At 42.8% G+C, this 17403-nt stretch overlaps 1 protein-coding gene across 1 annotated transcript in view; it reads left to right on the forward strand.

Annotated features, from left to right (window-relative positions):
- Positions 1–17183, forward strand: part of TMEM233 (transmembrane protein 233) — a 31033-nt gene extending 13850 nt beyond the window's left edge. The window contains exons 2-3 of the mRNA XM_012650174.1: positions 9656–9792; positions 17139–17183. Of these exons, the coding sequence (XP_012505628.1) occupies positions 9656–9792; positions 17139–17145 (144 nt within the window). The 3' untranslated portion in view covers positions 17146–17183. The remainder of the gene's footprint in view (positions 1–9655; positions 9793–17138) is intronic.
- Positions 17184–17403: the final 220 nt, after the last annotated feature.

Genomic DNA, 17403 nt, shown 5'->3' on the forward strand with positions numbered 1-17403 from the left:
GATCCATATATCTACCTTATAACATTGTCTGTAATAAAATGGGGAATACTGTAATTCACGTGCATTTACATTTGTGTCAAATATTGGCAGCTATGGGGAGGAGGATTCCATTTAAAAGAAAATTATCAGTAACCCTGGCTTAGGAAACAAAGGCTAAATAGCCCATCAATTCCTCCCCACCACAGGGTTCTGTCTTATTTCCTTCCTAGCACTTCTCCCTGCTTGAAATTTCAATTTTTAATGATGTGTTTGAGTGCTAACTGTACGGCTCTTTCAACTCTTTGAGGGCAAGGACTTTGATTCATACCTGGCTGGTAGCCCCAGCTCTTACCACAAAGCCAGTATAGAGTAGTGGCTTAGAAGTTCTTAACGAATAAATAAATACATAGGGAAAGTGAATTACCATGTTTTAGTTGTTCAGGAAATGTCACATTAGGCCTACTATCTCCCTTCTTACAGCTGAAAATAGACAATAGTTTCCATTTAATACATGTTGGCGATGTGCCAAGCACTATGCTAAGTAAGACTTTTCAGCATATTCATTCATTCAATCTGCCTGGAAATTCCAGGAATTAGGTACTTCTTTTATCATCACCCCCATTTGCAGAAGCAGAGACTAAGGCATAGGGAAGTTAGGTAACTTGCTCAATATACTGGAAGTAGATAGCAGAACTGGCATGGAATCCAGGCAGACTGGCTCAGAGCCCACGTGCTCAACCACCATGGCACTGTACCTTTCAGTATTAGGGGAAAAAATCTCAATCTCCAAGGCCAATGGTTCCCTGCTTTATAAAACAATTGGAGGATGCAACTATAGCACTTGCCTTTGAGAAACCTAAGACCCAAATGAAGTCCTGTCTCTAGGACTCTCACACAAAATCAAGTGAAAGCTACAACGTTAATCTAATCTTCCAAATCTGTAGATAGACTTATTTTTGGTAATATGGAGGACAAAAAAAAAAAAATCAGGCCAGGTGTGGTGGCTCATGCCTATAATCCCAGCACTTTGAGAGACCGAGGCAGGAGGATTGCTTGAGGCCAGAAGTTCGAGACCAGCCTGGGCAACATAGTGAGTCCCTCTTTCTACAAAAAATTATTTTAAAAATTAGCCAGGCATGATGGCGCACACTGATAGTCCCAGTTACTGAGGAGGCTGAGGTGGGAGGATTGCTTGAACCCAGGAGTCTGAGGTTACAGTGAGCTATGATCATGCCACTGCACTCCAGCCTGGGCAACAGAGAAAGACCCTGTTTTGAAAGAAAAAAGAAAGTTCAGATAACTAACAATTAATCACTTTAGGATCACAGAAATAGAGCTTCACCTGTTTGGTCATCCAGGCATTCTTTTACACACAAGCAACCATCAACTGTCCAAATGGCTAGATATTTGGGCAAACTTGTAAGAAGGTTGTTTCCCAACAAAGCATTGAAAAATGAAACCTGGGGCTATATGAATTTTACTCCTTTTTATTGGAAATATATATTAAGGGAGTGCTAAGTGTCAGACCCTCCACTAGACACCGGAAACAGAGTGTGAGTAAACTGAGACATGGTCTGTGCCTTCATGGAACTCACGGTCGGGTGGCAGAGACACACGCTCAAAAGTCAACAGGCAACTGAATAAAATAACTGTGACTCATCAAGAGCCATGAAGGAGACAAAAGGGAGGCTGAGTCAGAACTTAGTGACTATGGTCAGGGGACCCACTTAAAATGGGGGGCCAGAGAAGGCTGTCCTAGGAAAGATGACATGTATAATAAGCCCAGACCGGGAGAGTGAGCAGGCATTGGCCACGTGAGACAGACAGGGAAGCAGAGGAAATGACCTGGACAAGGAAAGGGGGACCGGACGGGGGAGGTGGTGAGCAAGGAGGCATGCAGGGGCCAGCCCTGCAGAGTCAGGAAGGGCAGAATGAAGAATGTGAGTCTCTCCAAGGGCAACAGGGAGCCAAGGAAGGGTTGACAGCTGAGGCCACACAGCGTTGCTGTCCCATCCGCCCACACACGTGATCTGTGCTGTGTTCTCATAGGGCATCACCAGATACCAGGAACTTTTCAGAAAAGCTGCTTCCCATTAAGATGTCATTGGCTGCTCAGGCCTCACTCTGCCTCGTGTCCCAGGTAACAGCAATATGCCTTCTGTGCCATCCCAAGGAAGAAGGGGATATAATGGCAAAAATTCTTGGTTTTCACCGAGGTCTTCTTTTCTTAACACTAGGCACCATCATAAAGGAAACAATTGGCCAAGGGGAATAGGGAACGTACAAAATTATATTTAATAGCTCATTTGTTGTCATCATCACCAATCAGCCTATGACATAATAATAATATCAATAATAGCTAATGCTTATCGATGCTGTTTCCCAGGCACTGTTCTAAGCATTTTACATGCATTAATTCATGTAATCCAGGATGACCAGGAGGCTAAAGTAAAAAGTACCTGACAGTGTCTTCCCAGTATTATTTTGTGTTTGGGGACTAATTTGCACCAGGGTTGGGAACCACCAATAGAGTTTCATCTCCTGTCTATACTGGCAGCAGCCCCATAGGTGGTGATGTCTCATCTGTCATGTGGGATGTTGCAAGAATTCCGCTCTGAAGACCAAAGGGAAAGAATGAAGTCCTTTCCATATTTTCCTGGCTTTACCATTTGCTGTGAAGTGTCACGAATTCCTGTAACATTAGACCCACCAGTATCCAATGCCAGTTATCAAAGCTTATGGGGTTATTCCGGTCTCTTCTTCTTTGAGGTGTGGATGCCAGGAGTTGCCGGTACCTTCTGACAGGTAGCCAGGAGTCTCCACTGTCTTGCAGCTCCCTGCTGCAGGCTTCTTGAGGTTTAGCATGGAAACAGTCACCCTCACTTCTGGCCCCAGACCAACGTTCCTTCCGTGGGTCCTTAGGTATCATGTATCCATCCAGGGAAGGGGTGTATAAATAAGTTTGAAATGACCAGATGCAGTGACCATGACATCATTAGTATTTACTACAGGAGAGAGGAACTTGCCCACTACTCTGTCAAAGTGTGACCTTCACCGGCTCAGGGCACCTCACCAAGACCTGGCAGCTCTTATTAGGTTTTGTAATGACTGTCATATTTTGCCAGCGTGAGCCCATGCCCAGAGAAAAGAGAAAAGGCACTGCAGGAGAATCCTGGGTGGCTTATAAAATGTGTGACCAGAACCCATTTGTTCTGTATTCTCATAAAGGTTCGTTTGCATCACAGAGGAAAATAAAACTTGGAAAGAAACTAAAGGCCCTTCCTTTTCACAGATTATACTTTGCAAGATGAACAGAGACAGCAGCTGGCTACTTAGCACCTTAATATAAAGGAGGTTGGTTTATGAAATTATGAGATCTATAGCTTAGAAAGGAGCTCCAGGCAATGTCCAAGTGCCACAGATACAAGTGAAAAGACAGGATTTGGGGGAAGAGTGTGACTTACAAGGAGTAATGGGGAATTTCTGTGTGATGATAGAGCAGTTCTAGATCCTGATTGTGGTTACTGAAACCTACGTGGGATAAAATCTCATAGAACTGTACACATACTAAAATAAAGAGCACATGTAAAAACTGATGAAATCTGAATAAGGTCTGTCCCTGAATGAATAGTTCTGCATCAGCATCAGTTTCCTGATTTTGACAAAGTACAGTGGTTACATAACATATCATGAGGGATCCCTGGGTGAAGGGTTAACAGGCACTCTGGATAGTATTTTTACAATTTCTTGTGAACCTGAAATTATATGAAAGTGAAAGTTATAATATTTTTTTAAAATACAATGGACTGGGAGAAAACTTTGCAAAAGATATAACAGATCAAGGAATATTATCTACTATAGTATTCAGTATAATTTCCACTAGCCACATGCAATTATCGAGCACTTGAAAAATGGCTAGCACCACAGGTTTTCATGATAATATTTTGGACACATTGGATTAAATAAAATACATGTTATTAAAATTAATTTTACCTAGTTATTTTTGCTTTTTTCATGTGGCTACTAGAAAATTTAAAATAACCTGTGTGGCTCCCATTATATTTCTATTGTGCAGGGATGATCTATAATATATAAAAAGTTCCCACAAATCAATAAGACAAACCAGTAGGAAGCTAGACAAAGGATGTTGGTATATGATTCATCAAGAAGAAATATATGTGATTAATAAGCATTCAGTCATACACACATTTATTCATTCAACAACTATTTATTGATCTTCTACATTCCAGGGACTGTGTTAGTCACCAGGGAGAGATGGCCAGTTTTAGATAAGCTGGTCTGAAAAGGCCTCTCTGAGGAGATGACTTTGGGGCCAGGATCCGAAGGACAAAAAGATGGCTTAACCTCATGATTAATTAAAGGAATATTATTTTGAGATGATTTTTTATCCATCAGAATGGGAAAAATAATTGATTATATACAGTATTGGAGAGGATGTGGGGGAAAGGGCATTTAAAAACCACTAGTGGAAGTGTAGATTTGTGTAACCTTTTTGCACGACAATTTGACTCTCTCCAAATGCAAACTTACATAGGCTTTGAATCAGCAACCCCATTCATAGGAATGCACCCTAAGGGAAGGCTCAGATATATGCAAAAATACATGAATAAGGATATTATGTAGTCGCAACAAACTTTAAATAATTAAAACGTCTATAGGTGAGGCGTAACCATTTAAATGAACTATTATGAAGCCATGAAAAAGAATGAGACAACTATACTGGCAACATTTCTGTAAGATTGAAGCTATTCGAAAATAGCTTTGGGAGGCTGAGGTAGGAAGATCACTTAAGCCCAGGAGTTTGAAACCAGCCTGGGCAACATAGTGAGACCCTGTCTCTACAAAAACATTTAAAAAGCAGCCAGGAGAATCACCTGAGCTCTGGAGTTCGAGGCTGCAATGATCTGTGACTGTGCCGCTGCACTCAAGCCTGGGCGACAGAGCGGGACCCTGTCAAAAAAAAAAAAAAAAAAGAGAAGAAGGAAGGAAGGGAGGGAGGGAGGAAAAGTGACAAAGAAAAGATTATGCCATAACAAATTAAGATTTTTCCCAAAAATACAAGGGTGATGCAGCATTGGGAAGTCTATCAATATAACTCATTATTTTAAATCATGAATGGAAAAAGAAAACGGGAATGAGACAGACCTGGAAGCACTAGCTTGGAAAGTTGCCCACCCTACATTTAGTGGAAAAAAAGCAAGTTGTAGAACAAGTGTAGTATGATACTGTTCATATTTTTAGAACAAAGAGAAAAAGAGAACATTAACAAAACCTGTGTGTGTGTGTGTGTGTGTGTGTGTAATCACTTTGCCTAACTAGCTATGTGACCATGGATAAATTGTTGTAACTTCTTTGTGCCTCAATTTTCCTATCAGTAAAATGGAAACCATAGAGCACCTGCCTCATAGAATTATTGTGAGGACTCATAAAATAATCCTTGAAAAGTGTTTAACATAGTGCCTGGCACATAATAAATGCTCAATAAATGTGATCATTATTATTTTGTCCAAGAAAGACTCAGAGGCCAAAACCTTTAGAAAAGATTTTACTTAAAAAGAAATGCAAGAACTCCAACATCAAAAAGACTGTCTAGCCAAATAAGAAGTACAACACACATATTTAAAAGAGAGAAATGCAAAGTTGCCAAGGTTACCAAGCTTTATATTAGTCTGTTCATGGAAGGAAAAAAAACAGTATCTTTCTCAATATCTCAATTACAATATCCACAAAGGAAGTAACCTATGTTTAGACATGAGCATTGCAATAGGCAGGGATGGAGTTGTCTTTGCCAAGATTTACGAGAAATACTCAAGGTTTTAAAATTTGAGGGAGCAAGACTAGACAGACTGGCTCTGTTATTCTTGGTCTATCTCAGGGTGAAAATTGCTGTTTCTTTCTCCTGGCTGTGATATGTGATGTGCTTAGTCATAATGGAAGAAGGAGAAAGTGTCAGCTTTCTTTTCATATTATTGGTGGGGGAAAAAAAATCTAGAAGCAAATGCACCAAACTGCTAGCAAGGGTTATCTCTGGAAAATGAGATTAAGGGAAGAGCTTTACTATTTATGGTAGTGTTTGTATGTACTTTCTGTACCATTTGAACGCTTTGCATGGTCACAGATTGCATTAGTGATTTTTAAAAAGAACAAATAAGATCATAGAAATTTGGAATAGCCAAAGCCTCCCTGTTTCTTTCTAGTTCTTCCACACCAGATGGACTAGTTTGTATTCTAAGCTCTTCAGAAAAAGATTTATAAACCGTGCATTTTCTCTAAAATCCATTTCCACCACTTCAGTCTGTCTCCTCTGCGAGGAGAACCCTAGAATAAAATTGCAATTGGAAGAGGAAAGGAATTACAGCTGACACGGGGCGGGGAGGAGGGAAAGAATTCCTTCCTCCACTTGTTAGATCTCTACCCTTAAGCCCTAGACCCCAGACATTGAAGTCCTTCAGGGTGAAATCCGAGAGTCTGAAAATCTCCCACCCTCATCCCTACCCCCATCTCCTTACATTCACCCTGCAGGTTTCCCCTTGGGCAGCCCCTTTTCCAAATACCAGAGGAGAAAATGGATTCGGAAGAGGACTCGTAAGGAGAAAAGAGTCCACACTTGTACCAAAAGACGCTTTTCACTTGATTTTTCAAGCCAACAGCAGCCCCATTCCTGGACTCACTCAAAGTCTCCCTTACGAGCCTCGGAAAGTTGGTGGTTTGCACACAGAAAGGTCACATAGGAGATGCCAGACTGGAAGCAGGGGATGATGGTGTGGCAGGATTCGCCCATGGCTTGCACCCACATCCCCTCAGCCGGGTCATCCACGTGGCTCCTCTACCTGTCCCAGAAAACTCCAATGGCCCAGGGACCCCCATGGCACCTGGGTGCATGGGCAATGCACAGATGATAGATGTACTATTCATCATTGTGGCACAGACTGCCGATTCTTCCCACTTTTTTGGTCACTGTTGCTGGGATCATGAAACTGGTTTTTATCTTTTGTTTTCATCCCAACAGCCCAGAGTTGACATTTTTTGGAAAGAGAGGGGAAGGTCTCATTATTTTTCCTCTGGTTACTGCAACATAAATGCATCGCCATGGCTCATCCCAGAACTGTGTTTTCCAAGGTAGCACGAGAGAATAATGATCAGTTTGCGGGGAGGTCTGAATCCACATTATTCTAAACTGGGTTATGAGCTCAGAATTTGGGATCCTAATGTTCCATGCAGTGACTTTGATTGTGAAGCCTTTAAAACAGCTTCTTGAACTTGGGTTCCCAAAATTTCTGATCCAGCGAGGGGTAGAGATGATTCTGTTGCACTACACGAATCGCAGCTTTAGACTAAAAGCAAGACAGGAAGTGGCAATTCACAGTAAAAGCTAACATTTATTGAGTGTATACTATGTGCTGAGCCAAGTCAAGTATATAGACTCAGAAAAGAGAATGGTGTTTGCCAGGGGCCTGGGGGATGGTAGAATAGAGAGTGTTTAACAGGAATAGCGTTTCATCTGGGGAAGATAAAAAAGCTCTGAAAGATGGTTGGTTATGGTTGCACGGCAATGTGAATGTGCTTAACACCACTGAACTATACACTTAAAAATGGTTAAAATGGTAAATTTTATGCAGATTTTACCACCATAAAAAAACGTACACATAAGGTGGGGCGTGGTGGCTCACACCTGTAATCCTAGCACTTTGGGAGACAGAGGCAGGAGGATTGTTTGAGGCTAGGAGTTCGAGACCAGCCTGAGCAAGAGTGAGACCCCGTCTCTACTAAAAAGAAGAAAAATTACCCAGGTGTGGTGGTTTGTGCCTGTAGTCCCAGCTACTCAGGAGGCTGAGGGAGGAGGATCATTTGAGCCCAGGAGTTTGAGGTTGCAGTGAGCTGTGATGACACCACTGCACTCTACCCAGGGGGCGACAGAGTGAGACCCTGACTCAAAAAAAGAAATATATATATACATCATATGGTAACTGGTCCCCACATCAGATAAATCAGAATCTCCCCAGGATAGTGCCCAGATATTTTTGTTTCTTTAAAACTACCCAGGTGTTTCTAATGGGCACCCCAGGTTGAGAACTCCAGAATTCAGGACTTGGAATTTTGAAACTCATTCTCTAAAAGTCCCTGACATTATTGCAGCTTCTCATTCTCTCATTCACATAAGAAGCCTGAAAGAAAATTCTTTTCTTTGCTGAATCTCCCAACCTGTTGCTGACTTAAGATGGCCCCGATCCAAGAATTAATGGAAAGTTCCGGAAGCAGAAAGCTCTGTGGTATAGTGGGTATTTCTCGGGCTTGTAATTGTCTGTATATGCCTAATCCCCCTTAATAGACCAGGAAGATGAGCAATTATTACTGAAGTGCTGTGATTTCAGAATCAAGAACAGAGGTTCCCAGTGAAATCTGTAATTCACAGCACTGATGGAGTCCCTCTGTACATAGCTGTAGCACGACTTTAGGGTGATTCTCAGCAGTGGGATGACAAAGAAGGCTCGTGATAAGGGATAAAAACAGCATCTGGCCATCAGCTCAGTAGCAAGCATTCTCTGAGCACCTCTGCTTTGCCTGGCACCAGGCTAGGTCCTAGGGAACTCCAAGATACCCTCATGTTCTGTAGGGAAACGGACATATTCATTCACTCAGTCAGTACATATTTCTTGAGCTCCTACAATGTGCCAGACACCACTCAAAATACTAGCAACGAGGACAATACTTAAATATTTAACACATTCAGCATGGGCACAGAATCAGAGAAGATTCTCTCCTCAGCCCAGAAATAACCCTTAAGTTGCTGGATTTGGGGAAGTCTAGGGGGAATTCAGAAGAGGAAGCAGGATGGCTGGGACATTGGGGAAGGGCGGACCAGCCTCGGGGTAGCTGCTTTTATCAGTGAGTACAGAAGTACTGCAGCATTTTATTAGCTGGAAAATGACAGCCTTGTCTTGGGCAGACAGATGAACAATTCAGCCAAGGTCCCTGACCTCATGGATTGATTTTCTAGGGCAGGAGTGGGAGAACTTTTTCTGCAAATGACCAAATACTAAATATTTTTGGCCTTGCGGACCCTACAGTCTCTGTTCCAGCTACTCAATTCTGTCATTCTAGCCCAAAAGCAGCCACAGATATTAGTAGACGAATGACTGTGGCTATGTTCCAAACAAACTTGGTTTACAAAAACAGGCGGCAGGATGGATTTGACCCATGGGCCATAGTTCGCAAAGCCCTGTTCTCGCGGACCGGACAGACATACTCATTTATCCTTTAATGCTACAAATATTTATCCAGCATCTTCTACATGATTAAGCATTGCATTGGGCACTGGTATGCTGTGTTGAACAAGACAGACAACGGCGGCCCCTGCCTATATAGCACTTACGTTCTGGTGGAAGAGATAAAATCAATCATTTTAATGTGTTATGGTATATCCTAAGATGAAAGTGACCAGGAAATACAGAGGGGGCAGTTAGCTCAGCCTTGGAGTTCAGGGAAGGATTCCCAGAGGAGAGGACAGCCATGCCGCTCGCTCAGCAGCCTGACACTGAGATGAACAAAATCAACAGAGGGTTCTTCCAACCTTTTTATCAGGACAACCTGAGAATCCCCACACCTCTCCTGGTGGCTTGTCTATCATCACCAGCTCTTCCCTTGTGTCCCCCAGTCTCTGAACAGCTACAACGATGGTGACTACGAAGGATCCAGGCGGCTTGGGCGGAATGCCAAGTGGGTGGCCATCGCCTCTATCATCATTGGCCTTCTCATCATCGGCATTTCTTGTGCAGTTCACTTCGCAAGGAAGTAAGTATAGGCTTTTCGAGTCCCTTCTGATGTAAAATGCCTTTTCTTGAATGCCCGTTGGAATTTGTCAGGATAGCTTAGGTTATACTCCAGTAACAAACAACCCCAAACAGAAGGGTTTTCATGTTGTCTTCACTGATGTTCCGTGGACCACAAGGTCAGTGGAAGGTCTCTCCTCCACACAGTCATTCAGGGCCCCAGGCAGTCCAAACCTCTACCATCTTGAAGCTGCTCTGTCTAGAATGGAGGTCAACAACTTTTTCTTTAAAGGGCCACATAATAAATATTTTAGGCCTTATAGGCCATATGGTCTATCATGGTCTCTGTCACAACTACTTAGCTCTGCCATTTTAGCACAAAAGCAGCCATAGATAACATGTGAATGAACAGGCATGGCTGTGTTCTAATAAAACTTTATTTACAAAAGCAGGCATCTTGTCTGTGGGCTGTAGTTTGCCAACTTCAGATCTAGAACACAAGGTGCCCTCAGGTGAAGGTGGGGAGAGGAAGATCAGAGAATCCCACCTGGGCCTTTTATTGCCCCAGCCCAGGAGTGACGAATGTCACTTAGGCTCACAGCCATTGGCTGAAATCAGTCACATAGTCCCACCTAACCGTAACAGGGTGGGAAATGTGGGAGAGCAGATGGGATATTCAGGAGTGTTCCTTGCTCTGCTTCACCATGGGATCTGCTAAATGATCTCCTACACGATCTGGCATTAAACTATCATCATCATTCTTAGTTTAAGGGCAGAAGAGTCACCACATATTTTTGGTATTGCCAATGAGCTCCCACCTGCTAAGACGATGGATGCTGTTGATGGGTCCCTCTGGGTTTGGACAAATTTATTCTGATTTCTCGAACCAGCTGAGATGGGCTCCATCCGCTACAATCGGTGATGCTTTCCAGCAGATGGAAATGACACAGGGCAAGGTGATGTGATGAACTATCCAAACTGGGAAATGACAAGCCCAGCTCCATCTCTGTCTTCCTGTGTAACACCTGGCTAGGCAGATAAGAATGCTGAGAAATCTGTTAGCTTTTCTGCCAGAGCAGCGCAGCCACTCCTAAATACCATTGCCCAAAGTCCTGTGCCCCTCAAGCTGAGAAGGTCAACCTCTTTGTCTTGGCTGACCAAAGAGACTCACTCAAGTGGGTGAAAGAGAAAGGGAACATCCTTTGACCTGCCGGATCAGCCAACCCAACCTCAGCAACCAAGACAGTAGCAGATGTCACAATAGATCAACTTCCTATGGGACAAGCCAGACCCAGGAGCAATCAGTGGCTATTGGGTGGAGGGGGAGATGTCAAAACAAGAAGTGTCACACACACAAAAATAGATGGCTTTGTCCAAAGAATGGAGAAAAGAACACTAAAACATGAAAGGAAACTCAAGGTTTCTTGCTTGCTGGATGGCAAATTTGATGATGTTGGGCTGTGAAGGGGAGGATGGTTGGAGCATAGACATGAATACAGTTCTTTTCTTCTTAAGAGAAGGCATAATGTGCTTGTGTCCATGTGAACAGGGGGCCATAGAGCCTGGGGTTAATGGTGCAGGTCTGGCCCCAGACTGCCTGGGCCCAGGTCCATCCCCGCCCATCACTTACTCACTGTGAGACCTTCAGCCAATTGTTTAACCTCCTCAAACCTCAGATTGCTCAGCTGTGAAATGGGATTATAGTCGTATCCATTTCATAGGCTATTGTAAAGGTTAGATGACCCACGCAATGTATATAGCTTGCTGTCTCTGTCCCTTGGTGCACAAAAAATGCAAACCATTTATTAATTCTGTTATTACTATTGTTGCCAACATTACTGGGAGAGGACCTCAGAATTTAAGATGCCATTAAGTAGAGCTCAAGGCTTTGTATTCATGAGCCAAACTCAAAGGACAATGTTCCAAGGGAAGGATGCCAAGTCTTGGCTTAACTCCTGGGAACTTGTGAAAATACATACTGCCCAGATTAGTGTTTGAGCTAAGTGGGTTATAATAATAGCAACTGACACTGATATAGACCTCGCTGTGTGCCAGGTCCTGTTCTAAGCTCTTACGTGAATTAATCCTCATTGAATCCTCACAGCAACCCAAAGAAGTAGGCATTATTATTCCCATTTTGCGCATGAGAAAACCGAGGCTCAGAGAGATGAAGTGACTTGTTTAAGGTCTCACAGCTAGTTAGCGGTAATGGTAGGGTTTAAACCCAAGATAGTCTGGCTCTTCCAGCTGTGTTCTTAACCAAACTCCACACTACCTCTAAGTCGATGTATCCATTCTAGGGCACCCAGTAACAAAGGCCAGTACATGGTGCTTGCTTAGTACTTGAGGATAATGTGGTAAGGTTTCAACCTACAGAAATGTGATGAATCACAAAGGGTCATAAAGTTAAAGGAGTGTAGGGGTCAGGCAGAGAACAGACATGAGTGAAGCAGCCTGGTTATAGGACAATAGGGAGCAGTGGGGACCATGGCCAATTGGAGAGCACAGTAAAAGGTGCAGCCACTGCTCTGCTCCAGTTGTTATCACTTACCATGCAGGCCCCACACAGCTCACTTTTCGAAAGGTGTTGGAAATCTGGGTTTTTATGTAAAATGCCCTCCCTGATTTTTAGATGTCGACAACCAATTCACATTATTAAAACACATGGTGAGGGCCCAAAACAACAGTTGCCGCCTAGACACCATCTACCTTGCAGTCGCTGGTGGACAATTTGGCTTTCAAAGATCAGTTTGCCCCGGATACACCATCTAAGAAGTGTTACGAGGGACCTAGGAGTCTTCACATATGGACTTTCTCCATTCTTAATATCATGTTTCTATGTGGAGATGAAGTGTGGGTGTATGTTTGCTTGTGACTGAAACGTTGTTAGTAGGAATGAAATGTGTGAGAGGGAGTCACCTCTCCACCCCTCCTTCCTAAGAGGCACCGTTTCACAGTGGGCAGAGCCTGGGCTATAGCACCAGTCTTACCAGGATTCAAATCCTGGTTCTACACACAGGCCGTCTGGCCAAGCTATTAAACCCTCTGTGCCTCAATTTCCCTATCTGTAAAATGAGAATAGAATTATTTCCCCATCTTTAAGGTCAGATTCCTTTTCTATACCTTTCCTTCCACATTATTAAAGAAAACAAAAAAAGTTTTCCAGAGTTGGAATCCAAGAGACAGACTCAGATTTAAAGGCTTTGTCATGTATGTGCACGGGCAACAGAGAGACAGAGATGAGACAGAGGGAGACAGAGGGAGAATGGGATAAAAGAATTAGCCCTTAGGGAATGAAATCAATTCTGTCTTCCATTAAGAAATGAATGGCAACATGGAACTTCTAAGACAGAGGTTCCCAAGCTTTGGGCTACATAAGAGTTACCTGGAGAGATTTAAAAGAAGTTGGCATCTGAGCCCCACCTCAAAAGATTCCAACTTGCTAAAGCAGAAGTGAGGCCCAGGAATCTTCATTTTGCAGCCCCCCCCACCCCTGCTCCCACCCCCAAGGATTCAGATGCAGGTGGTCAAGAGAACACGCTTTGCCAAACCCTGGCAAATTTCTTCCTTCCAAAGTCCAAACAGAAAAGCACGCTAACAGCGGCTATTAATGGAGTGGTCGGTTTTCATTTACATCAGCAAACACATTATCCTAATTTGTTATGTGGAATTCAATGCCAAGGAGGAGAATAAAGTTACCACCCAGCAGATGTACCCACAGGAAGGCTCTTCTGTGACAATCAGAAAGGCAACAAGGCCTCTACCGATTTACTCTTCCATCAACAGTATCCAATTTTTCACACTGTGGCTAGCCTTAGTATTAGCCATCATTTTAATTGTTTCAATCTGGCAGACAAGAAATATATAGTATTTTATTGTTGCTTCAATTTGTGCCTCCCTGGTGGAACATCTTTTTTAATGTTTATTCTGATTTCTTCATCAATGTCCCACTAGCTTTTATCCTTTTCAAAGCAAAAATCTTTGCATTGTAGCTGGCGATTTAGGTCTGACTTGTTTCTATCTCAACTTACCTGAGCCAACAAAGAAAGGCCTTCTGGAAATAGGTCATGTTCCTTATTTTTCATGATGGAATTACAAAAATTCTCTGAAGACACGTTTATGCATAACAATTCCCAGGAAGCTTCACCCCAGCCAGAAATACAGGAAAGAAGATGGATTTGCTTTTATGTTCTTGCAAAAAAGTCAAGTTCTTGTTTCATGCCCACCATGATATATATACTTCCTTCCAACACTAATGTAATTGAAGGCTATTTTGAGGCCAGGGAAGATTTTATTTCAATTTGCCAATAGGAGAAATTTTACCAGTACAGAATGAGTTCACATCATCTAACTCTTTGGCTGTTAATGGGACACAGTCGTGTTGACCCTTACCCCCATTTAGAGGTCAAGTTCTTCTTAACGAAAACCATGGAACACAAAGGCTCTTACTGCTGAGAATGACAAGCATTTTTAATACACAGTGGGGTGTGTACCTAACTAGTTAGATATCTGCAAGACCACTCAGACGTGCATTCAGTGGAGTTGTACTGCATGTCCATTTAACTTATGGCAAATCAACTATGTGTGTTTCTCACAAAGGAAAAAGCAACTATTTAAATGGAGCTGGAGATTCTGGTTGTCATTCTGCTCAGTGGTCATAAGCATGGGTGGGGATGTCACTTCTATTCCTTCTATGTGAGCTCAGAGCATGGTTCCTGTGTTTAAACAGATGTCATGAGCCCAAAACCCATCCAGCTACTTCAGCTAGTGCTCCATGCCAGGAATGTCACCTCTTCCGCCACTGAAATGTTCACTGGTTGTGTTGGGCTGATCAGGGTGCTGTGTGTGTTTCCAAGAGGGTGTCCTCCTATGTAGCTTCCAAGATTAAGTTGAATTATATTCAAAGCTCACTTTATGCCCTGACATGAGAACCTCGCCCCCAAGCAACATGAAGCTTTGTCATATTACCAGGGTTGTCCGAGAATGCTGTATCTGTCTCCTTCATATCCAAGCTTGGTCATGGTCTACTGGTTTTGCTGCTAAGGAAGTTCCGCCAAATCCCACAGAGCATCAGATAAGTGACCATGAACTTGACTGCAAGGAGGGAGGAAGAGGAAACTTGGGAGGTGTGTAAACTTTCTAGGGAAGCAGCAATAACTGAAGCTTCTACCAGGTGTCTTAGGTGTGATATCGTGATATAAGAAGAAATAAATATTTCGTCTCTGCCTCTGGGTCCTGACGCAGAGCTTCTAACACCCTTGTAGATAGAAGTGCTAGGAGAATCTTTTGTTCTGATATTTGGTCTTCGACCCCAGTTTCTGACACAGAGGTTCTAAATCCCTTGGAATTTCCTCACTGGTAAGAGCATCTTTTGTTCTAACGAGGTGAATCTTGCTGGTTGCTGAACAGCTTCAGGAAGAGAGTGAGTTGCTAGGGAATCCAACCATGTGATTAGAAGGTTGAAAACTTTCAGTCCAATCCCCCAACCTCCAGCGAGGAGAAAGGGGCTGAGGTTGAGCTGATCACTGACAGCCAATGATATAATCAATCGAACCTACATAATGAAGCTCCCATAAAGGGTTTGGAGAGTATCTGGATTGCTGAACCCGTGGAGGTACCTGGAGAGCGGAGTGCCGGGAGAGGGCATGGGAGCTCCACCCCTTCCTAAATACCTTGCCTTATGTATCTCTTCCATCTGGCTGTTCATCTGTATACTTTGTATATTCTTTGTACTAAATGGGTAAATATAAGTAAGTGTTGCCTTGAGTTCTGTGAGCCACCCTAGCAAATTAATAGAACCAAGGAGGGGGTTGTGGGATCTCCGTTTATAGCCAGTTGGTCAGAAGCACAGGTCACAACAGGTCACAACCTGCAATTGGCATCTGAAGTGGAGGGACGAGTCTTGGGGTATTGAACCATTAACCTGTGGGATCTGCCTCTAACCCCCAGTAGATGGTGTCATCATTGAGTTAAATTATAGGCTACCCATTTGGTATTCACTGGAGAATTGCTTGGTATGTAGGAAAACCAGGCATATCTGGTCACAGAAGTGTGTTGTGTTGACCATGTAAGAGAAGAAAAACTGTTTATCTCTTATGTTAGGGATATTAAAAAAAAGTCTTATTTTGTGGCATATGTTCATACAGGCAAGAATATTCTCTATTAAATAAAAAACCTTAGGACAGTGGTTCTGCAACTTTAGAATACTTAGAATTGGTTTTTTGCAAGGGTGACTGTGATAATGCATACTTCAAGGCTACTCGCGGTCTTGACTGGGGCCCAGGAATCTGCATTTTTACAAGCATCTCAGCTGAACCTGTCATCGAGGGCTCTGAGACTTGTGCTTTGAGAAACATGACTAGAATAACCCAACCTTGAGTCCTGAAGGCGCCAGGAAAAAGTAAAAGCCTGTAGACATGTTGATTTAGGCTAGGGATTTAAGTTATTGGGATTGATAAACAGATGGCTACTATATTTAAATGTTTTACCTGTTTGATTTATTTCCCCACTTTCCCTAGCAACTTGAGGGCAGAGAATTTTCTAACTTTGAGAGTCCACACGTTTCTGATTCTGTTTGGACCAGAACATTTCTCTGCTGTCAGTGCAGCCTCTATCCAAAGCTGTTGAACATTTCAGTTCAATAATTCCCAGCTCTTAGGAATTTGATGTCATGAAACCCTGCCTTTCTTTGCCCCAGCCACCATGTGGCTTATGTATTATGGACATCCTGTAAAATTAGGATGAACGAGACCTTTTTTTAATGAGTTTCAGTAAAGACTACCAATGATCTGATACCATTTCAAGAAAGTAAACCACCTGGGATTTCAACCGTTTCAGATTTCAATCCGTTCTCTAGCTGATTGATTACAGCTCTCTCGATAAGGATAAAGAATCATTTTTTTAAAGGCAAGGACTTTACAATTTTAAAAAGGCAGTAGTTTAATTCAGATAGTATTTTTAAATGAAACTCAGAAAACTCATCTTCAGGCCTGGAATCCTCTAAAGTTAAATTTTCCAGCCCCTGGGGGAGGAGACTGAGATTGAGAAATGCTCAAGAGGCATTTTGCTCCATCTGTATCCTTCAAGTTGGTTTTTTTTTTCGCACATGCCACATGTAAAATAAAATATGTTTTTCAAATAGAATATATTTCTCAAAAGGAAGCCAGTATTTACAGTCAAAAGCGTGCAGGTCTGTTAGTCCATTTCAGCATCTGTGGAACCAGAGTAATCTCCATTAGATAAGGAAGCCGCTGAGCTAAGAAAGCCAACCACGGAAGCTAAGGCCACTGTCTTTCTGTCTTTCTCTCTCTCCGTATCATAAGCTAAGGCCTCTGTCTTTCTGTCTTTCTCTGTCTCCGTATCACACAGTGCCTGAGGAGCCAGCGGGAGGTGTGCCGAGAGCGTGGAGGATGGACCTCATCCGCACACACCCCAAAGGAGTTTCCGAGGAAAGGATCCTTGACTTCAGACTGTGAGATCTTTTCCTCCGGGACTCTCCAGAGGCAGGTCCCTGGCAAATGAACAACAACAAAAAAAAAAAAAAGTCCAAAATTTTAGGAAATCCAAACAACACAGCCAGATCCACCAAAGTCACTGATCTGTAAAAACAAAAAGAGAAAGGAAAAAAAAAAAC

Source organism: Propithecus coquereli, unplaced genomic scaffold (assembly GCF_000956105.1).
Source record: "Propithecus coquereli isolate 6110/MARCELLA unplaced genomic scaffold, Pcoq_1.0 Scaffold314, whole genome shotgun sequence".
In the NCBI taxonomy this organism is placed as follows: Eukaryota; Metazoa; Chordata; class Mammalia; order Primates; family Indriidae; genus Propithecus; species Propithecus coquereli.